The sequence below is a fragment of the Poecilia latipinna genome, unplaced genomic scaffold (assembly GCF_001443285.1).
Source record: "Poecilia latipinna isolate Pla-1442-1.1 unplaced genomic scaffold, P_latipinna-1.0 Scaffold269, whole genome shotgun sequence".
NCBI lineage: Eukaryota > Metazoa > Chordata > Actinopteri > Cyprinodontiformes > Poeciliidae > Poecilia > Poecilia latipinna.
In genome coordinates, this window is record NW_015112885.1 from 495407 (window position 1) to 518511 (window position 23105).

Sequence of the window (23105 nt, forward strand, 5' to 3'; positions counted from 1 at the left end):
ATTTTATTTTTTGCATGGCCTTTACTTTTTGCCTAAGTGAAATATGTGTTGTTTCTGCTGCAGTCTTGATAAAACACACCGTTCTATCAAAAACGCGCTTCTTCGGGATGAAAATAACTATTCCCCCACCAGTTTGCAAATCAAACCACTTTGACTTTTATTCAATCAATGTCAGGACATTAAAGATGCATTTCAAAATAAACAAGAACATGATATCAATCCAGTGCGGTTAAGACAGCACTTGTTTTGTTTTTGTTGTTATTTTTTGTTTTATGCTTTTTTTTTTCTTTTTTTTTGACTGTCAGCTGGTTCAGAAATCTTTCAGCTCTGTGTGGAATTGTGTGGAATAAGGCCTCAACTGACTGCTCAGACTGTCGTGACTCTCATGACCAGCTCTCTTGTGCTATTGCTGGGTTGGCTGCGGGCCTCTGGCTGCCTCAGGTGGCTGAGTAGGTGGAGGATGTTGTAGGGACAGTGTTGGTCTGGCACCGTGGTGCCGCTTTCGGGGTCTACGTGCGCTCCCAGTTCCCCTGTGGCCGTCACCACGGCCGTGGAAGTGGAGCCGTTGGCTGTGGAGGCCACCACCATCAGGGAGGAGTTGGAGGCGGACACTCCTATCCCGTTCTGGTAGCCCTGACCGGGCTGAGACAGAGTCCTGTCCACCACAGCTTCCTTCAGGTCGTCGCTGTCCAGCGATTTGTCATAGTTCAGGACCTTCCACTGCTGGTTGACGGCCTGCCAGCGGTGGAAGATGCGAAACACAGAGGGTCCCTCGTGGACAATTAACGCTGTGGAAAGGAGAGTGGCGGTGAGATAAAGTCAGTGTCTGGCTGCAGCCTTAATGACACCACAGAGTGATATCCATGCAGTGTTCTCACAGTGGAAAAGCCAGCAGAAAGTATAAACTGACACAGCTGCAGAACAAAACACACTCATTCTTCAAGCACCTCGCCGTAAAGTCGAGATAAAATCTTTATTTGTGCGATCAAGTAAAGCCACGGAGCAACTTATGACACCGCAACAATCACCGGTTTTGGATTTAGGTCGGTAAAAACGATGCATCTGCTCACTGCAGTTGTTCGATAACGTCTTATCTCGGCCCAAAATTGCTTATTGATTCATGTTCATTGAACTCAGTATCTGGAAAATTGAAGTCAGTCTTGCCCGCAGTTGCCTGGACCCCGAGGATGTGCTGGATCAAGTGGTGAAAAGGTAAACAGAACAAGAACAGTTTCACTCCTTTAATGAGAGACAATTTATATGCGCTCATCCTTTAGTAGGATGTTATTGAGTGTTTAAATGTTTTAACTACTTCAATCTATTTTTCATGACTTTTTGATGGTATTTTAATTTTTTATGTTGCTCGTTGAGGGCCTCATGCCCCATCCTGCATTTTGTCACATTACAACCGCAAATTTAGCAGAATTTTATTGCAGTTTTATGCAACAAACCAACAGAAATTAAATTTTATTTTCACAAGCAAGTCTAAAAAGTGTAGCATGCATTTGTATTCAGGCCGCTTTCCTCTATTATCCCTCATTACAATGCAGTGCAACCGATGATCTTCAGAAGTGCCACAAGCTAATTAGTAAATAGAGTCCACCCATGTGTAATTTATCCTCAAATATCTGAGAAGAGTTGTGTGTCTTGTATTCAGCCTCTGAGTCAATACTTGGTAGGACCAAGTTTCACTGCAATTACAACTGAAAGTCTTTTGGGTTGGGTCCATGTTTGCACATCTAGAAATTAGCATCTCTGTCCACTGAGCTCATCTTGAGTCAGTGGACAGAATGTTTTTAAGTGTGGTCACAGATTCCCAGTTAGATTTGGGCTTAGCGTTTCTCTGGATCATTCATTGAATTAATGGCTCTATCGCGCCTCCCCATTTTATCAGTATTTCTGAGCTAAACCTTTTTAGCTCTGGCTAAATTTTCATTGTTTTTTGTCCTGCTGGAAGGTGAGCCTCTAACAAATCGCATTGCGGTATTTTCCTGTACTTAAAACCACCCGTCTTCCCATCAGCTCATCGCCTCAGCATGCTGTTGTTGCCACCACAAGGTTTTACTGAGGGGCTGGGGTGTTCAGGGTGTTACATTTCTGCCACAGTTAACGCTTCGTAGGCAGAACAAAAAGTTACATTCTGGTCTGATCTGACCAGAGCAACTTCTGCCCTGCTTTGCTGTGCTGCTCTCTGTGGCTTGTGGAAAACTAGAGAGAGGACTTCTCGTTGCTCTTCCACAAAATCCAGATCTGTTGAGTAAGCAACTTGTCAACAGATTCACCTGAGCTGAGGACTTCTGACAAATACTCTCCTTGTCTAGTTTGGCAGCTTAGATGGGTGGGAATGACATGTTAGGTTTCCAGTGGCACTATACTCAATTTCAAACTTTCTAAATTGAATGGTAACTTTGTGAAACATTAAGACTCTGGGATAAACTTCTCTGTGTTCCCATCTTTATATGATGCTGTTTGTTCACAGTGTTCTCTGAGGCCTTCACAAATCTTGAAGATGAATTACACACAGATGGACTCTCTTCACTGGTTAAGTGACTCCTAAAGGCATTTGATTGCTCTGGATTTTAGGAGTTAGGAGTACTGCGGACTGAATACAAATGAGTGACACACCTTTCAGATATTTTTGTAAAAAAAAAAAAAAAAATTAAAACCATTTTCCTTTTCTTTCACAATTATGCATTACTTTGTGTTGGCCTATAAGATCCTAATAAATAATAATTAAAAAACAGTCAGAGAACACCTTTGCGACGGACTATAAATGTGATTGATGAGTAATAAAGTGTTACTACTCTGCATAAAAAATAGAGCTTAGTTATGATGTATTATTACTACTTAGGTCCTTAGATACGAGTAATTTCTTCTGTCCTGCTCTCTCTATGCAGGCTAATCAGGTCTCTCCTCTTTTACGTCTACCAGGTGACAAGTTAATCTCTGTAAAGTGCCACGTTAATGACTGCGCAGTCAATTCTCGCCACCAAACCGGAGACAATCAATCTCCTCCTTCCCCTCCTCCTCTCCCTGCTGTCTGTCTGCTGCAGCAGCACAAGTTGGAGTTTTCTTAAGGTGGAATTCATCCAAAGCACGCGGACCCTCAAGCAGCAAAAGACGGAGAGCCAGCTTACAGTACAGATGGGATATGTTTCATTTTGGACACCCACTCAAAATCAGAAAAAAAAAAAGCGGCGAATAGACACCTCGGTGCACCTTATTACCTCTGATGTTATGACAGTACACAGCAAGCTTTAAAAGTTTCCTGGAGTTTCAGGCTGTAGCTTATTATTAGAGATTAAAATGGAGTTCAGTAGATTTTTCAATATCTAGTGTTTATGTTTAATTTATTATACAAAGTTTGTTGCAGCAGACTTTCATCTTTAATGTCGAGATTAAATACGTAACCGTGGCCATGCAATGCTTAACTAACCAATGCAAATGGATACGAAGCACCTGAGCGTGCTGTATAGATTAATGCCATCGATTGTCAATAGCTTAAATGGTTTGCCGCATTCACAAATACTGGCTACAGCCTGAACACGCGTGACATTTACTTCTGCCTCTTGAGCACACCTGGATTAATGTGAGCAGACTGGAAGCACTCAATATCACTCTAAATCACTGTCTCACACTTCTGCAAGAACAGTAAACATCAGTGCTTCCTGTGAGGTTCCTCACCGATGCAGACGACGTCCATGAAGCCGTACATGCCGTAGCATATCTGGAAAAGCAGGTCTTGGCGCTGCCAGCGAGCCGACGGGCTGAAAGAGGACCAGACCAGCCAGGAGATGCTCGCCATCAAGAATAAGGAACCCAGTATGGCTGCTGCTATCTGCACTTTCTCTATCACAGTCAGGGAGATGGCCTGCCACTGCAAGAGGACACACAGTACACCTCAGAGCTTTGGTTTTTATCTGATCCTCTTACTTCAGAGGAAAACGTTAAAACAGAGCTGAGCAAACCAACAATCACTTTTTAAATGATGACTCATTCAAAAGTGAAATGTCAGATTTATTTGTTACAGGTAAGGTCAGAAATTTACACACATTCATAATAGGAACATTTGTTTATTTTGTTTTATTTTTTCACAGAAGAAGACAACATATTATCACCTTCCTAAAATAATGTCCTAAGTATTTTTATTTTTTATTTTTTTGCCAAAAGTGTTTTTGTTTTTTTCTGTCTAAAAAAATAATCACTTATTAACAAAAGGGGTGATTTATTTATTTATTTATTTATTTATTTATTTATTTATTTATTTATTTATTTATTTATTTCCAAAATCACTTTTGGCTAAAAAAATGACTTAGGGTGCTATTTCAGGAAGATGTTTTATTATTATTATTATTATTATTATTTAAAAGTATTGCTTACTTAAATTCAACTCTGTTTTTTTTTTTGTTTGTTTGTTTTTTTTATCAAGCCAATTCTCAACAAATGTCCTCTGAAACAACCACGTCCTCTTTACATACAGAAATACATGACACATTCCTTCAAAAAGAGAAACTTAGTCAATTAAATTTCAATATTTTCCAATTCAGTCCAAGTTATGAATGCAGTCAAGTTCAGTTTATTATGCCAGCTGGTTAAAAAAAAAAGTCGACCACATCAAGCCACCGACTTAGCAAAAAGTCCGTCCTTCTAGAGGAGCGCAGGGTGGAAATTATGAATCCAGGCTTAAAGCTATAGATGCAACCACTCATGTGCGCCTGAATATTTAATAACATGGGATATCTAAGTTACTTTTTTGCCTCACTTGCTCATTCAACCCAACATTTTTCTAGCCGTCAATAAGCCTCTGGCACAATTCTGCCTGGATATTTGACAACTTTCCTTGCTATAAATGATAGCTCTTATTTGAGCCTGTTTGTTTCTTGGAGCTTCAACAGTGCAAAGGTCAGAGTAATTTCAGAAACCTTGTGTTATGTATTTGAGGTTTTTGCTTGACGTTTGGCAGTTTCTGGATTGTTCCTAAATTTGCTAACCAGTTTGGGTCAGATTGTTGGAACTGGGATCTAATTGGACGCTCTAACAGAACAATGATGCCAAACTACAATCCAAACTGGTTTTTAGGTTGATAAATGATGTTAACATAAAGCTTAAAAATTAGCTTGACATTACAATTTATTTAAAATGTGTGCACTATAGTTAAAAGCCAGAAAACCAATCAGTTTAATTAACCTCTAACAGTTCTGCCAAGAAGAGCGATCAAAAGTCCAATCAGAACAATGCCAGAAGCTTGTTGGGGGGAATAAAAATGATGTAGTTTCTCTGCAGTTTGCAAGGGAGCATTTATCTAAGAATTATTACCAAATTAATATAATGTTTATGCACATAACGAGTACATCTAAACTTTCCACCAGAACTGTGTTTCCCCAGTCGAATACTTTCTTTCTGATATCAGTCTTACCACAAACTCCCTCAATAACGTTCTTGTCACACCACTAGAAGCTAAATCCGAGAGGAAAGTGTGTTCTCTCTGTTTTAAGGATCAAAGAGAGAAAGACTTGTTTAATTCAAAAAGCCTATTTTTTCCCCTCCTTGGTTTATGATCAAAGCAAAACTAGAACTGAACCTCTTTCTTTTTTCTTTCTTTCTTTTTTTTTTTTTTTTTTACAATGCAAGCTCTAAAAACGGAGTTTCGGGCTTGACAACCAACAAACAATTTGATATGAAGACAAATATGATGAGACGAGGGGAAACAAATATTTTAATACTTAGTATTTATTATATTTGTCAGGGCGCTGTTTGTAGTTATTCCCAGTAATCCCTGACTAGTAAGCATTTAAGGAGAATGTGATCAAATCTGAAAAGCACTTTCGCAGTAGCGCTTTTTGCTTCCAAGCCTTACCTGTAATGGGTTCTTGGTGCTGATGGCAATGACCTGATATTTGTAGTAACAGAGCTCGCAGGCCCAGGAGCCTCTCTCGCTGATCCATTTGATGAGGCATGGCTGGTGGGTGCAGCGTACCGACCCACTGCAGCGACACGGGCTCAGGAGCTCTCCCTGCAGGGACAAACACTCAGTCAAGAAGGGATCCTGTGGATTTTCCTTTTCCAAAGAACCACATTTTTCTGGTTATTTTCTTGCTGTTCCTTCTACATTTTGGACATTGAGGTAGAAAACAAAAACAATACTTGGTTGGGTTTAATTCAATGTAAGTTCCAGAAAAATCTAAACTCTCACTTATGGTATTAAATAATGGAAAACAAGTTAAAGATTTACTCCTTTGTCTTTCTTTCTTTTTTTTTTTTTCTTTGTATGCATATTTTTCCAGACTTAAAGTCAAATTCCAGACATTTATGAGATCCCAGAATAACCTGGAGGAAAAAAAAAAAAAATCAGCTGTAGATAAATTTAAAACATGATATATTTACTTGTTATGTAAAGCTTGATTGATGCCTGTGATTCAGAGGAAAACACTGCCTACAGTAATCACTGACAGCCAGACAACAACTAGTTCTCTCATCTTATTTACTCCGCCATTGTTACCTGCCTACACACGATATTCTGAATTACACTACATACACAGATATATATCTTTACTCTGGCTTATTGATTTTGCAAGGAGTCTCAATGTGCATTAGATACAGGAACACACACTCCCATACACAAAGCAGGCCGCAGCCCGCAGCACCATTCAGGTGTGAAATGAAAGCTTTGCCTTACACCTACTTGACAGGCAAATACTTGATTACTGCTACTGTTGAAGATGGAGGATTAACCACCGAAGGCTAAATGGAAACTCAAAGCGCAACTAAGCTGCAAAACACTGTGCTAAACGTACATTGATGCAGCAGCTCGTTAAATGATCGAAGTGTTGGACAAAGCATTAGAACTAGTGAAAGAGAAAAAGGGATTGTCTCCATAAAGACACTGTACCTCATGATTGCAAATACAACTTGACAGAAACCAGTTTGATCAAGCATCAGCAGGGGGAAATGACATTTGATAGGTCCAAAGAGGCTGTTGTAAAGAATGAGACCATGATAAGTCATTTTCTAAATATTTCCCACCATAAATCCTCTACAATTCAACTGAAAAACTAACAAAGCTATTAGAATAAAGCTACAGTAACCTGGTTTCATCCATTCGCTTGATTGAAGGCTGGATCACACATCTTGACTTGACAATGTTTTCCAAAAGTAAAAGTTCTCTAAGTGTTTAAGATTATGGAGATCTTTTTGACTATAGATCCCTTTAGGGGGAAACCATGGATCTGTTTCATATTTAATTCTCCTGTCCGACATAAATATTAATTTTTCTCTCATGACCTTTTCTCTCATGAGAAAAGGTCATGAGAGACCTGATATTTGTATCAGATATATGTTCTGATACAAATATCAGGACATATATCCAGAACATATTTCTGGATGTTGAAATGTGTTTGGACTCACTCTGATGCTGAAAAACCAAAATCTTCATCCATTTGAACAACAAATCTAATAAAAAAACAGTTCCTTCTGAAAAAAAAAGCCCCAGATATGATGCAGCCACTACCATGTTTTACCATAGTTATAGGGAGTGTTTTGTTCCTCTGTAGCCCATCTGCACTCTGTGGTTTTGTCAAATAATGGATATGGAAAAGAATAATGGGAATCCCAAAACTGAGCCAAATTTCAAATTATTCACTATAATGGTAATTGATGGTAAGTTTGAATTTAAAAAGACAAAATCCTGAAGTTGAAGTAAAATGAGTCTTAGTTTAAGGGTTGGCACATATTGAACCAGGTTACTGCATCCTTTTTATAGTTTTTTACATTGCTTAGGACATGTGGACATCTTTTGAAAAATTATTTATGGTGGTCAGGTATTTATTTTTGTTTCTGACTAAAGCGATGGAACGTGTTAAACACAAAACAATACTAGTAAAAAAAAGTTATTATTGGCTGAAGACTGAAAACAATAATATCTATTCTAGAAATTGCTGTTCCACTTTCAGTTTAAGTTTAACCTACTTTGCAAAGAAGAATAGATATTCTTCTTGGACAAAAATGGACAAAAATGACAAATTGTACACTGAAAAAAAAGAAAATATTTCTTATTTATGGTTAAATACTGGAAATTTATCATATAAATACAGCATAATTCTGGCAACCATAGCTGCCAGTGTTTCATCATAAATTAGAGGTGTTTTTTACATAGATGTTCAGTGCTAATGGAGGCAAACCAGAGACTTGGTTTGCAGAAAAAACCTGCACAGAAAACTAGATTTTCTTTAGAGATCACAGAGTGAAAGGGGCTGGATGCAAGTGCATTATTATACTTTTGAATTTTTTTTTTTGTTTTTAAACAACATGATCCTTTCACTTTAAAATTATACACTGCTTTTTGTCGTTTCACTGGCTAAAATCCCAATGAAAGACATTGAGATTTGTAGTTGTAACATTAAAATAATGTAAACTGTTCAAGAGATATGACTACATTTGCAAGGCACTATGCCAATCTTGACATTCATTATGATATAAAAAATTTAAATGTACCCATTAAAGTCATACCATACCCTGAGAATACTTGTAAAAAAAAGCTAAAAGCTTATACATTAATGCTTCTTTCTGGGGTTTTCATCTTAACAAGGCAAAGAAGGGACATGTAGTGAATAAACATATAAATTAGCCCACCCTGTCTAATGTAACAAATCCCCCTTCCTCTCTCTTCTTTCAGCTGAGGTATTAAATTCTGAGGTTAACGCCGCATTTCCTCTTCCTGTCTATAACGAGCAGAAAGATTGAAACAGAAACACCCACAAAAAAATTGAAAAAAAAAAATCTGCAAGTTTCCAAAATATTTCCCCATTATTGTGCTGACATCTCCGACAGATGGAGCAGCACCCCGGTTTGAAGGGAAGAGAGGAAAATCGAGTGAGTTGCAGGAGAAAAGGCTCATCCACAGATGGCCAGGGTGGGAGTGTATTGGCAGGAGCACCAGAACACTTCTGTCGAGTCCAGTGGGACTCGGGCCGCTCGCTGCGACTGGCCCGATTGCAGCCAAGAGCTGAAACCCGGATCACTCCTATACAACAGTGGCTGGAGAAGGCAGGGGAGTCCGATAACAAACATGGCATCATAGCCGACACATGCAGAAAGTGGTAACTTACTGTCCTTTTGCTGATCAAATGGAAATGCATCCAGGAAATGCACTCCTTTGGCTGCATTATTCCACCTCCCTGTGCTGCATTATCCCAAAACAACCCAGAACATCTAATTTTCTCCGTATAAAATTAGCTCGTATTGCTATGGATATATAATGGGATGAAAATAAATTAGGTTGGGCTATTCACATAAGAGCCTGGAATCAATACGAGTGAACTCTATTAACTCCAGCTGAGGAAAACTGTAGTATAATATACTAGCTCACACAGAAACTGACCTAAAGTGATTTTTATAATGGGCAATATTATCCAGGCTGCAAGCATTTATTCTATAAAACATTAAAAAAGCGATTCTTCTGTGGATTTTAATAGTCTACAAAACAAAAGAAAAAGTGAGCCCAGAAAAGTATAAATTAAAATGTAGATCATAAAATTTCACCTTTGCTTACACTGACATTTTTATGAGAACGGTGACATTTATAGAAATAAAATAAAGGCCTCTCATCCAGCTCTATACATTAACATCTTCAGTCTGTTTACCTCCCCAAACACAAATAATAAAAAAAAGAAGTGAAGTGTTTATGTAACTTGTTTATCTCCCATTCCCAACAAATGGCTGAGCATCCTGTCCTGCGTACAGCTAGCATACAAAGTGCCTCTATGCTGGAAGGCCATATAAAAATAATGATGCCAACTTGACCCTTAAGGCCTCTCTTTGCGCTCTGGAAAACATGTTTTCCAAGTGCATTGTTCCTGATAAGATTTAGGAATGAAAGCCTATTCTTCTTTTCTAGACAAGCAAGAAATCCTATAGTTTCAACATACGCTAGAAATAATAGAAGGGCAACATAAGGACCTGTCACACATGTAAATATTCCTCAGTGTTTAAATATGCGTGATTCAGTCAAAGATTTTCCAGAACAATTGTTCTGTTTCTGGTTAAAAGCAATAAAAATGATAGTTCTTTCTGTACATGATCCAGGTTAAGGTCAGGTCTGAAAGCGTAGGCTGGGATGAAGCAAATGCTGCAAGAAAGCAACAAAGAACCCCCTGTTAGGCCTCTCACTGACCTTTCCCTAAATAGAACAAATAACAGGTTGAAATGCGCTTCATGTTTTTTAAGGAACACAACCATCCACTCATATGGAAACAAGAATGCTACGCCTTTGAATTTTCAGTGCATCCAACTGTATGGCTAACAGAGCGATTCCCTTATAAGTATTCCACATTATGCCACATTACAACAAGCTTTGACTGATTTTACTGGAGTTTTATGAAGAAAATACTAAGTCTGGCATGCATTTGTATCTTTCTTTTCAATCCCCTTTACTCTGATGCCCCTAATCAAAACCCAGTGCATCTAAATGCACTGGGTTTTGATTTAATTTAATTTAATTTTGGGCCTTTGAGGCTTGCTAGAGAACATTAGAGAACAAAGAGCAACAACATGAGCAAAGAATACAGCTGAAGGTGAGAGATGAAGATGTGGAGAACTTTAAAGCAGAGATAGATTAGAAAACAATATCACAATCATTCTGAGCCTTATTCAATCCATCGACTGAAGATGGTACAAGAATAAAACAACTGGAAACCTATGCATCATTTAGCAAAGCAGCCAAGAGGCCTAGGCTCACTCTGGAGGAGCTGCAGAGATTCACAGCTCTGTTGGGAAAAATCTACAGATAGCACAACTATTAATCCCAAACACAGCTTGACATGAGTCATGTATGGAACTAAAAATGTTTAGTCTATATGTGTGCAAAGCAGGAGGAGATGTATTTTTAAAAAGATAAAATTTCAACAAAAGTAGTTCTGCAAATAGTATATAGGTTTGATGCAATTTGTAAAATACACAACAACAAAAAAACGGCTAAACCTTGTATCGTTTTCCTTTAATGCACTCATTTGTGTTTGTCTATCACATAAAACCCTTTTACAGTTTGTGGTTATATGTGAGTTTAAACACTTCTGCAATGCATAGTATTTTTTTTTTCAGATTAAATCGAATAACTTATATACTACAGCTATATTTGCATGAAAAATGTTACTACTCAAATTTTCTGCAGAATTGGATCACAGAAGGACATGTCAAATGCCCAGTTATTGAATTGGGTAATTTCCTTTAAACTTGTACATTACTGATCTTAAAGCAGGCATTTATTTCAGGTTTGCCTGCCTTTAGAAAGAAAACCATTTAAAACATACCTGTTCCTCTGTCACCTTGACAGGAAAACTCTTAAAGTCTGCATTTTACAACTTTAATATTCTGACAGATAGAAAATGAAAGTCAAAACTACCCATTATCACAGCAGAATTCAAACTGTAAGGCTTACCTCATGGAAAATAGAGGGGAGCTATTACACAAGCTTATTTCATTCAGTGGTGTCATATTAAATCAGAATGCAATCATCTTTCAGTGGCTTCCTCTGTCAGACATTCAAGGCCCTTTCTTAGTGGGATGTTGGAGGAAAAAACCTGCGTCTTCTCTACTCTGTGTCGACTGTCTCAGCCGTGAAGATGGAAGTGTTTTGGAGGTGGACTGTCAGATCAGATACCACCTGACGTAGTCTGGGTGACATCCTAGAGGCTAAAAAAAAAAGCAGATAAATATTGCCAGTACTGCTTGTAACATACAGGGATACACAGAGAGCGCACTCATCTCTCTTTCCGAGCGGAGCCTCATTCTCCTTTACACCTCAGCAGATCCATATCTGGACTCCACCCAAAGCAACAACTCACGGACGGCAGGAAAAAGGAAGATAAAAACATGCATATTGATGGGATGCAATGAAATCAAGTGCTATCAACTCGCTGCGATGTTTCTGGGAAGCCTTAATGAGACATGTTGGAGGAGGCCATGGGAAATACTGCGATTTTTCGCAAGACGGTACTTTGCATGCAGTGCAGAGTCTTGCCGACTATCTGTGGAGTTTCTAAGAAAACAATGACGACGCCTTGTCTCTAAGTCTCATAATGGACCTCATGCCAGTAATAATTACAAAGGCTGAGCCCAGAGGTGGACTGATATGCAAAATTGGTGTTGTAGTAATTAGCAGATGACACATCGAGAGATTATACACAGTGAAAAGAACATGAAGTGATACAGTGAATCTGTTGCTGAGTCAAAGGAGAAATAACAATGAGGCTCATTCAGATCAGAAGTTCTGCTCTTCACCTCGGTTGTCTTGCTTCTTGATATTTTCCTTGAACAGATGAGGTGGGACATTTTCTTCGGGGTGGTCTCAAAAGCGCTGCCAAAGAGCGTAACCAATTTATCGGAGACTCTTTCTTATTTTACTGTGAGAATGCTGTAAAAGTCCCACACGGTAGAGATCCTTCAGCAGCTGAGACTTTCCCCTGTTCTCAACTACAGTGCTGTGAAAAAGTATTTGCCCCCTTAAAGATTTCTTTTCTTGACAAAGTTAATTGCTTTAGATACTCAGCCAAATGGTGTGATTAGATAAAGGCACATATAAGACATATTTTTTAAATTATGATTTCATTTACTAAGCGGGAAAGCTCTCCAAAGGAACCTGGCCCATTTTGAAAAAGTAATTTACAACTAACCCTGACAAACGGTTTTGCCAACCTCGGTGGCAACAGCTGCAGTCAAGCACCTGTTTGGCCCACTCTTCTTTGTAGAACTGTTTTAATTCCCTCACAGAATAAATTATCGGTGTAAAGTCATACCACAACATTGCAATTAAATTTAATGGCGGGGGTATTATGTAAAATTGACTTTTTACAGCTGTGTGTCACAATATGTCATTATTCCCTCACCAAAAACATACCTGGAGTATTACTTTGTTTCTTTTATGAGTGCTTGAGGAATCGTTTAATTTCCCATGGCAGTGATTCGAGGGTGCCTGAATGTTTGCTTCTATAAGGAGCTGCAGTCTGAAGTCGAGCTTCCACCTCACAGAGCACCCCTCGCCCGTGCCTTCAGGTTCCTCCAGACTAGCGGCTGCAGCAATTAGCAAACACCCAGTGGAGCTGCAAGTCTGCTTAGCTCATCACTCCTGAAACGGCTGTAAACAGCATAATGTAGGAGCATTGTTGTAGGAGCTTCTAAAAGAGGAAGAAGCTCAATTAAATTGAAATTTATTTTAAATCATGTCTGATATTTATAAACAGTCTTTTTTTTATATAACAACTGGTAATATAGTTGCTTGATTGTGCTTTAAAATTGCACTATGTGCCTGGAAGACGCATAAAAGGCCATTTTTCATAAACACTGGCCTTAACTCAGGCAAGTTCTCTAAGAGCAATTTAAATGGTCTGCCACTCTTCCATGCTTTCTCTATTTGTGGATACTGGATCTCACTGAGCTTCACCGAATTTCAAAAGCCTTCAAAGAGGCTTTGTAACAGTTTCCAGGCCAAAAGATGTCAATGAATTTGTCATCTGTTCTTGAAATTTGTTAGATGACATGCTATTTTTTGAGACATTTGTGCTTATTTCATGCTGATTTCTTGATTCTGCAGCTCTTCAGGTTTCCCAAAAAAGAAGAAGGAAAAAAAAGAATTAACTCTGCTGTTTTATGATTTGCTTATTCAGATATGCCGGGTTGGTTTTAACAGTTTGTTTCTATCAATAAATAAAATTGTGATTTGAAAACTACATTTTTTATTCACTCTATGTCTGATATTGAAATGATTGTTGATTTAAAATATTTCAGTATAGAGAAAAAGCAAACATGTTTTTCTCATGGCTTTACTTTGACAATCTTTGGGTAATTTCAACTATTCAAATATCAAAACATTCAACTATGTTGAGAATATAATAGCTGTAGTCTCTACTTTATATCACTTTAATAGGTTTTTAAAATATTCCACTTTTTTTAAACAAAGTCTCCACATAAATTACTCATGTAAACCTTTAAATCACTGTAAGATTTTGCTCTTTGAAATGTATTTATACTCCTCTTACGTTCAGCTATATGCACTAATCAAGCTTTAAACGGATGAAAGCAGTTATTACCACATATTTCAGTTTTTATTGTGTTTTACTGATTTTATAAAATTGCAGCAACACATATTTCATCACAGGTTTCATGATATTTTGATCAGATGCTGCTTTGCTTCAAACTGAAGGACATTGTCCGCTCTGCTCAAAAGCAAGGCTATGTTTTTTTTTTTTTACATACTTGTTCTTCCCACTGGTATTTCTCTAATAAAACTGTAATAATTTATACACATGTAAATTCATCATCTTTCACAAAGTGTGACTTTCAAATGGGAATGGCAATAGCCTGTCCTTCAAGCAGGAAAATCACATAAATTTTTCCATACTGTACATGTGAAAAGCTATGGTTTTCTGAGACGTAAATTATGCATCCCTACTTTTAACCCACTGCTGACACAGTTTTTGACGGGATTTCTTCTGCGTATTCCTTTTACACCATTTGCTATTCTAATATTCCTAATGCTCAGCTCAGCCTCTTAAACAGATCAGCTAACCCATTTCTGCAGGAATTATAATTTCTACTTTTATGTTTTATTTCAGGCACCTACTCTCACTTTTTTTTTTCCTGCTCTGTTTGATGATGTGTGACATTATCACCAATACGGCTCCAAATGTGTAGAACTGCAACATGATTAACCCGAATGCTCTTTCCTTCTGCTGTCAAGCATCATGTTATATTTATTATTATTATTAATATTTGTCTGTTGTGGGTGGCGGACATGAGGAGCCGAGGCGGAGGTATTATTTGATTTTGTCATGCAGGTAACGCTTTGATGTGTCTGACTGTAATGAGTTGTTTCTGCATCTCTGCGTATCCTCCACACTTGTCAGCCAGCAGGACAAGGTCTTTCATTATCCCTCCGGCACCAGCAGCAGCAGCACCAGCAGCAGCAGCAGCAGCTATCTTTACAAGCCATGCAGTGGGATAAGAAGAGGCAAAAGTGCAAACCGTGAGCTGTGTGGCTGCTTTCATAAGATACTAAAAGTAAATTTTATTCTTTTTATTTTGGAAACGAAGTTGCAGCTGTAAACCCGAAACCTCGAGAGAGAAAAAAAAAAAAAACCTGAATCCTCTGAACATTCCAACCCGTGTGAAGTTAAAACGATGCGGGGAGGTTTCTAGCCACTGAATATATTTTATTCATTTAATGAACAGCTTCTGTAAAACAAGTTAGTGACAAATCTGAGAACACTGAGTAGCATTGCGATCTTGGAAGTGTGTGCTACTGTTTCTCAGCCAGTGGAGCCAAATGAGGAGGCTTCAGTGTCAGACCCAAGGCTAGAAAACAAGGCTAGTAAACTCCAAAAGCATTAAGCTGCTTCTGCACAGACCTGTATTTATTGCAACAGCTGTGCTTTGTTGTGCTCTTAATTGAGTCTCTGCAATGTGATTCAGTGATGCAGCTTAATTAGATATGTGGTTTATTCTACAAAAGGTGTCAATGTTGCAAACATTTTCACCCTTCTTTGAACTCTGCTCAACTTGAGATGATAATGTGGATTTTCTGGTCTGCTACAGCAGTGATCTTCACATCGTTTGGCTCCTAACTCCCAAAATAGCAAAGCAAAATGCTTGAAACACAAACTATCAGTGCAAGATGTAAAGAAACATTCATTACCCAGTCAAACTAGAGAACAATGACATTGTTCCATGAAATAATCTGAATTTCAAATAAATCTTGGCTGAATTGGACTGTATAGACATTTGTTGTGAATTGGCACTAAAGTCCTACAATCTACTTTATTATGAACAATTTTCCAACTGCTTGCTCCATAAAAATATGAAAAAAAAAACAATAATTTTACAGCAGCTCAACATTTAGGGATATGGAAAACTATGAGTTGTTGTTCAAACCAAGAATCAGAATAGGGGAAAAAATGCATTGAAGTCTCCTTGGATATTGGATGGTTGCTGGTGTCAGGCGAGTTGATCTGACTGATTCTGAAACTGGTCCTGAGGTTTTCGCACACAACTGTCACTCCGGTGTATGGAGAACAGCCTGGAACATGATTAAGTATCCAGTGAGCATCAGTTTTGAGGATTAAAATGTCTTGAAACTGGGCAAGCTAATTCTAGTTGACAGGCAGGTAACATTTGTTCAGATAACCACTCATTACAACCAAGGTATGCAGAATACCATCTCTGAAAGAACAATACATCAAATCTTGGACCAGATGGTTCTACAGGAGAAAACCGCAAAGGCTCCCCCATCTGTCAAGATCAGGAAGCTGAGGCTAATTCCCACAGGCTCAACAAAATTGGACAGTAACAGATTGGAAAACTATTTACTGGTTCAATGAGTTTTGATTTCACCTGCGCCATGAAAAATCTGGAAGCCTGGATACACCCTGCCTCACACTGGTAGAGGAGGTGTGATGATGTGGGAGATATGTTCTTGGCACTTTTAAACACCACAGCCTATTTCTAACTGTTTATATGGAGAGACATTTTATTTTTGCATGTTTTTTTTTTTTTTGCAAAGATTTAGGGCTAGGCATGTCTGTTTGCTTTCCCCAAACACAAAACAAACAACTTGGACATACTGCTCTTTAAAACTGTAGGATTAATGAAGGTTAAAGGTCAAAGTGATATCTAGACTTTCCGCTCTACTAAACCCTTTCCCTCCTCTCTATCTCCCAGCACTTAATTCAGGTGACAATATTCCACTGAGAAATGGGACACTTCTTCATGAAGCTGAACAGCATCGGTTCTGGCTTCTAATACAAGTGTGACTTAATATTCACATAAATGTTATGCAAGCGTTATCAAACCAGGAAGTATGTATTTTTATGCTTTTATGCGGCAGAAATAATTGTGACACTAACTGCTGAGAAACAGGGCAGAGGGATAACAATTAGTTCTTAGAAAGTATTTATCCCCCTTAAAGATTTATTCTGTTTTAGATCATCAAAGTTAATCTGAGAAAATACAAAAATAACCTTTTGGTGATTTTATTTCATCAATGGGGAAAAAAAGGTAAATGGGAACCAATTGAGTTTAATCACATTGTTTTAGAAAGCTGAGTTCAGTTTCACTATCACACCCAGGATTACTGCCTAGAGCGCTAAGGCAGTGACTTGATCTGCAAAAACGAGAATTCATCGAATTCTCATTTTTGCAAGAATTCATTGCAAAAACAAGAATGTAGTTATTCTATTCACTCAGCAAATGAATAGAATTGGTCTGACAACATGAATAGGACTAAAATTCTCAAAAAATAACAACCTAAACCAATTAACTAATTATGCCTTCAAGCATTTGCAATAGCAAGGAGTCCTTTAATTGTGACCGATTGGTTTTGCAGGTTCTTTAGACACATGGTGTGGTGCCTGCTTCATGTTGTCAGACAGGTCCAAGTTGGAAACTGATTGATTCAAGTCTGACAGTAATCAGAGCTGGGTGTGGCGAGTGAAATCTAATGAACTCACCTTTACAAAAAAAAGGGAATTTAAAGACAAATCTATATTGTGATTATTTGAAACAAGTGCAAGTAAAGGGGAGAAGTAGAAGAAATCTGCAAGGTGGTAAATATTTTTGCTACAGGACTGTATGGAAGACTTCAGATATATTCATGTAATTAAGCCGGATCCCCGAGTATTATCGCCTGCAGGCGCCCAAAGAGGGTGTTAATCCTGCTTTGATCAAGAGGAGCATATTTCCCAGGACTTACATGCTCTGGCCCCTGGAAGCAGATCCTGCAGACAGGCGTCCTGAAGCCACTCTCTGTGTAGCTGGTAAGAGAGAACCTCTCCTCCAGCTTCCCCTTTGAGCAGTCATCAGAAGAGCTGCTACAGCCGCGAAGAGCCGCGGACAGCTCGGCGGCGTCCACCCAGCCCCCAACCGGCCGCTCTCCGCCCGGGGCCCCGGCGGCTCCGGCCGCAGACGGCACAGTTCGGTCGCCTCCGTTCTGCTGCTGCTGCTGCTGCTGGTGGCTCCGCGTTAGGGTGTTGTTGTTGTCGGGGACGGTGACGGTGACGCTCGCCTCATGGCTTTCCGAAGCTTGGCCGCTCATGGGGGTCAGCGGAGGCAGCGGTGTCGGCGGTGCCCGTGGCCCGAGAAGGAGCACCCTCAGGTCACCAAGCAGGACGCAGCAGCGGCTCTTCAGCATGCCCCGGCTGCGCTGCATCGGGCTGTGTCCGGCCAGAAGATCACAGCACCGAGCCGAGGTGCTGGAAGACGAGTGCTGTTTGTGTCCCCGGCATAAGCAAACACCTTTGCATGCGTGGTTGGATGAAACGCGGGTTGTCGGGGTTTAAATGAGCTCTTTTAGTTTATGTTATTTTGAATCGGATCACTATTCCAAAGGTTGGACTTTTATTGTCTTCCCGCGAAGATGTAAACAGAAAATGGAAATAAATCCCATCGATGCAAACAAGTGTCTGAAGCCATTAGGTCCATGAGAATGAAACATCTAAAAGAGGAAATTTAAATATTAGACATATGGAAACATTAATTTATTTCATAAAGCTACATTTTCACCTCCTTTCATGGCCTCATAATTAAAACTGTCTGCTACAACATGAACTGTATGGACAGGCTTATCCCTCCTGATTCACAATCTGCCTTTGAAACAGAATCGGAAACAAAACACTAAGCACTTGATCTTTGAATTAAAACATTTCTCACAGAGAAAGCCCCTGCAATTTAATCCAGCAGAGTGATGTCGATGTCTTGCAAGGCTTTCTGACCAAATTAAGTCAACCGATGGTTTGCCATATTTGGGAAGCAGATTCGGTCTTACCTGAGGAAATATACACCGATTTCAAGCAACACGATCCGCAATTTCTCTGTTTCCCTCACAGATTTTCATCCAGACTGCAGGTCTCAGCTGCACGTCTCACCGGGAAGCATTTACATTCCCAAATCATCAAATCTCGCCGCATCCGAGGACTGAACCAGAGGGGGGTTTAAATCCATCCGGTATAAAGGGGTGAAAAAATCCACCCGGGCTGTCGGACCGTCCTGCTCCGGGTGAAAAGCGTCCGCACAGAGCCCCCGGATCCTCCTGTGATCATTGGCTGCTGGATGGGTGCTGCAGCTTCAGCACCATTATTCCTGGGACAGCTCCCAGACGCCGCACGTCACCGCCGCACAGTGATGCAAGCGGCCAACTCATTACTACAACTGTGCAAAAAAAAAAAAAAAAAAAAAACAGGAATATGCATAATTAGCCTGGACTTGTTTTCTGTATGTTGTAGCTTTTTTAAACAAAGGGACTTCTTTACATCCAAGGGCTGGATTACAGCGCTGTGGCAGACATGGGTGTATGTTTATTGGTGGCTTTTGATCTTTCTTTAAAGGTAATATATATGCAATTCCTTGATAGGCAATCTGATTAAATTAAAAGGATTAGATGTAATCCATCTACAACCTCTAATATCAAAACAAAATTGACAATTAGCTGGATTAATTACGAAATACAACTGTTTTATTTAGCAATCTTACCAATCTAAAATAATTACATCTCTAGATCTCATTGCCTTCATGGTCTATGTGCCATTAAAAATGGATGTGTAGCCGGTTTCCTCTACTTTGTACATTTGGGATGTTTACAGACACCTGATGGGAGCTGACACCTGAGCTCCAGTCTGATGGGCTCTGGGATGACAGATGAAGAGTGTAACCAGCGGGTGGCAACCAGGCAGGAGAAGAAGAAACAAACAGGGAGATTTCGGCAATAACAGAAAAACACTGCAACACTGCAACAGCCTGACTGACAGAAAGATGCTGGAATTCATTTCTGGCTTTAAGGCCTGGATATATCATGATATGTGTTTGGCTTTCCAGTCAGTCTCCGTCCTCAACATGCTCTTTTTGATTTTTGGTGTCTTGCAAAAACATATTCATCCCTCCCGTTTGTCACATTACATCCACAAAATTTCATGAACTTTTTGTTGCAGTTTTGTCTGACAGACAGACCTAAATGGTCAACTTTTGCCCCAGTCTCAACTCTTTTGCAGCTTTTAATAGATTGTCTTCCAGGATTGACCTGTATTTTATGTGTCTTCAACAAAAGATTCCTCAACTGCTGATGAAATGAAATGCAAGGCCATGTCTTGGTAGGTATGTAGTTGTGGTACTATTTCTGCTCTTAGGTGATGAGCATGAAAGTGCTCAGTTAAACATCCACGTGGAGAATTCAAAAGGAGGCAGGAAGCAGGCCAAACCAGGCAGGCAGGCCATGGTAAAGAGTGTTTAATTAAACTTGCAAAATGAATTGGAGGAGTAGGAATAACACAAAGAACAACCTGCAAGATGAGGGGAAGACAACAAGCATGACAACAGAAAGATCTTGAACCAGTTGAACAGAGTCGCTAAAATGCTAGGAAATTGATTACTTGAATCCATAAACAGTCAGCAGGTGTGAGGAAAAGCAGAGATACAGGAAGGGGATAACAAACTCCAGTCTTCAAGGGCTGGTGGGCTACAGTGTTTACATATGTTTCCGTGTCAACACACCTTAATCGAATTCTCAAGAGATTAGTTGGACTCTGTAGAACGTGATTGGCTTCTGAGAAGGTATTTCAGCAATTTGATTCTGGCTTTGGACCAGAAATGCATTTAAAAGTTGCAGCATGCTGGACCTTAAGACATCTTGACTAGAAGATGGACTGAGAAGAACAGCTGGGAAATAACATTAAACTGATTCCCTGCACTTATTTTAGCAACTTTCTACTTGCTTCGAAAGACAATTTGCTGCACTGGATGTTATTTGTAGGTATTGGAGCAAAGGAAGCTAAATACAAAAATGTCTCAAAGTTTAGTTTTCAATGAATGGATTCATTTTTTAATTGAATATAGTCTAGATCTCAGTCAGTAGTGTTTATGCTGCCATGCCTTTGTTTCTTTCAGCATGCTGTCTTTTTTCAAAGACTGCCTGCTGTAGTCAATAATGTTTCATTTTGTGAAAGGCAGGTTTTTTACAAGTTTTTCTGTCTTAATCTGAGTCACAAATGTCCCAAAGCCACTGAAACTGTGTGTTATACTTAAATATCAAAAAGTTACAAACTAACTTCTATCAGTAAAGTATAACTATTGGATTTTAATACAATCCCTCACCTTGATGTCAAACTCTTTGGATATTGTAAAATAAACGTTTTGCTGTTGATATTCAGAAAAACACAAAAACAGAAAGTATTCTGAACTACTCTACAGAAAGTGAAAGTCCCTTTCGACCATCTGGTGTGGAAAATCTGAAAATATCACAAACTTCTTCATTTATCTAATACAGGGTCCCTCTTCCAGTACCTCATGCATGTTCACAATGTAGTAACTCTGAAGTCCTGCTAAACATTTAAAGTCAGCAAGGTTCTAAATGTCAGCAGTTACTGAGTCAAATGCTTGGCACGAAATCTACAAAATGGTTCTACAAAATGTCTTAGATGACACATCTCCCTGCAGGAGATCTGGTATGCTTGGATATGATAGTGTGAACAAGGATGCGTTTTTTTTTTTTACCATGTTAAAGTAAGCAGGTTGCTGTTATGAGAAGAGAGCTGACACAAATTCTGGCCATGTTATCACCGCCTAACAGGACATAAACTCACAAAAGTTTAGAGACATATAACGACCAAACTGTTGAATGAATCAGAACCTGAGACCTTGTTACTATTATGAGGCCATCCTTAAATAAATTGGTCTAAAATTGGTTACACGTTTTGGATTTGTGTTTTGTAATTCAATAAATTTAGTGCAGCTACGTCACTTTAAGAACTGAACCCAAGTGAAGATTGTACATTGTTTTTAGAACAACCTAGAAATTGACCTCAAAAAAGGCATTTTGGTGTAACTTGCAACCTTCACTTTTCACAAAGAGCGAAAATTGGTTAATTAAAAAAGTTAGCATTGCGAGGAGTGCTGAAGAGGCCAGGAGGACACCGAGGGGGAGCCATTAACACCTGTAGCTGTACTGTACCATTCTGCAAAACTCTGTGGGAGAATTCAAATATAACAGCCATCAGGCTGCGAACATTAATGAAGGACCAACAGTAAACTGCCACACAGAGAGCTTACTCATGCTGGTTTTCTGCTCTGGTGGGAGAGTGCAACTGATTGCTCTTACATAACATCTCGAGTCTAAAGTGGTCCCTGATTAAATACAAGCTGAAAATAACCTCAATTGCTGATTATTTTTAACTTTTAGAAACAAATCAGACAATAACTCCACAAGTATTCAGTTTTTATGATCACCCATCTATGCAAAAGTTATAGTTTTATTTACTCTGCCTTAATATTTTTAAGCACTGTACAATGTCATCCCTTGGTTCTTCAGATTTCTAGCACAGTGACCTAAAAACGTGACTCAGTTACACCGGTTTTATCCAGAGGAATGGGCCAAAATTACAGCAAACTACTGCAGAAGGTTGAAGAAGGAAATCCAAAACATTTGACCCCAGGCATTCTATTAAAAAAAAAACAAAAAAACAAAACAAAAACTGGTACCAAATAAGAAAATGTCTGTATAAAATCCTAAATCTGAAGTTTATAAAAATCCTTCAAAAATGTAATTATTTCAGCATATAGCCAATAGAAATTATCTTCGGAATCCTAACTGACCTGAAGTTGAGTCAGATTTAATTTAAAGCAGTGAGAAAAAGGTTATGTTACTTAATATGGTGTTTTTATGCACTTTTAATCGCCTCTAGGATTTGGGGTTATTTGAGCTTCTGAGAGGCTAATCAGCTGCTACCAGTTGTAAAAAATATACCTTGTTGCCACTGAAAGTCAAAAAGGAAGAGCAAAAATCATTTCAGGTGCACAGAATGGAAACCCAGAGAAGAAAAAAGTCAAAATATGTAATGTCTAAACCCAACTAAAAAAGATGCTATGCAATATCTTGGCCATTCATAAAGTTTTAGCCAGAAACAGGGCTGTTTTGTGTATTGACTACTAGCAATTTACGAGGAAAGAAATTTTGTATGTTTTCGTACTTTACTGAATGCAGTTGAAACTGACTTCTAATATATTCTAGAAGGTTACCCAGATAGCACAGAATGATTGAAACAACATTGAATCAATGTCAGCCAGAAACATTGAATCAA

General features: G+C 38.9%; 1 protein-coding gene across 1 annotated transcript; it reads right to left on the reverse strand.

The window, feature by feature from the left end:
• Nucleotides 1-261: 261 nt before the first annotated feature.
• On the reverse strand, nucleotides 262-19095 carry marchf4b (membrane associated ring-CH-type finger 4b). Its single transcript, XM_015033477.1, has 5 exons — nucleotides 18806-19095; nucleotides 17735-18475; nucleotides 5858-6013; nucleotides 3685-3877; nucleotides 262-788 (listed from the first exon to the last, which is right to left on the reverse strand). The coding sequence occupies exons 2-5, from the start codon at nucleotides 18188-18190 to the stop codon at nucleotides 367-369; spliced, it is 1227 nt and encodes a 408-aa protein (XP_014888963.1). The 5' UTR covers nucleotides 18191-18475; nucleotides 18806-19095; the 3' UTR covers nucleotides 262-366.
• Nucleotides 19096-23105: the final 4010 nt, after the last annotated feature.

Coding starts and splice junctions, on each gene's coding strand:
- marchf4b (XM_015033477.1), bottom strand. CDS start 18,190: ATGCAGCGCAGCCGGGGCATGCTGAAGAGCCGCTGCTGCGTCCTGCTT. Junction 6,014..17,734: donor GCTTCCAGGGGCCAGAGCAT/GTAAGTCCTGGG, acceptor TTGTCCCTGCAG/GGAGAGCTCCTGAGCCCGTG. Junction 789..3,684: donor CATGGACGTCGTCTGCATCG/GTGAGGAACCTC, acceptor TCCTTTCCACAG/CGTTAATTGTCCACGAGGGA.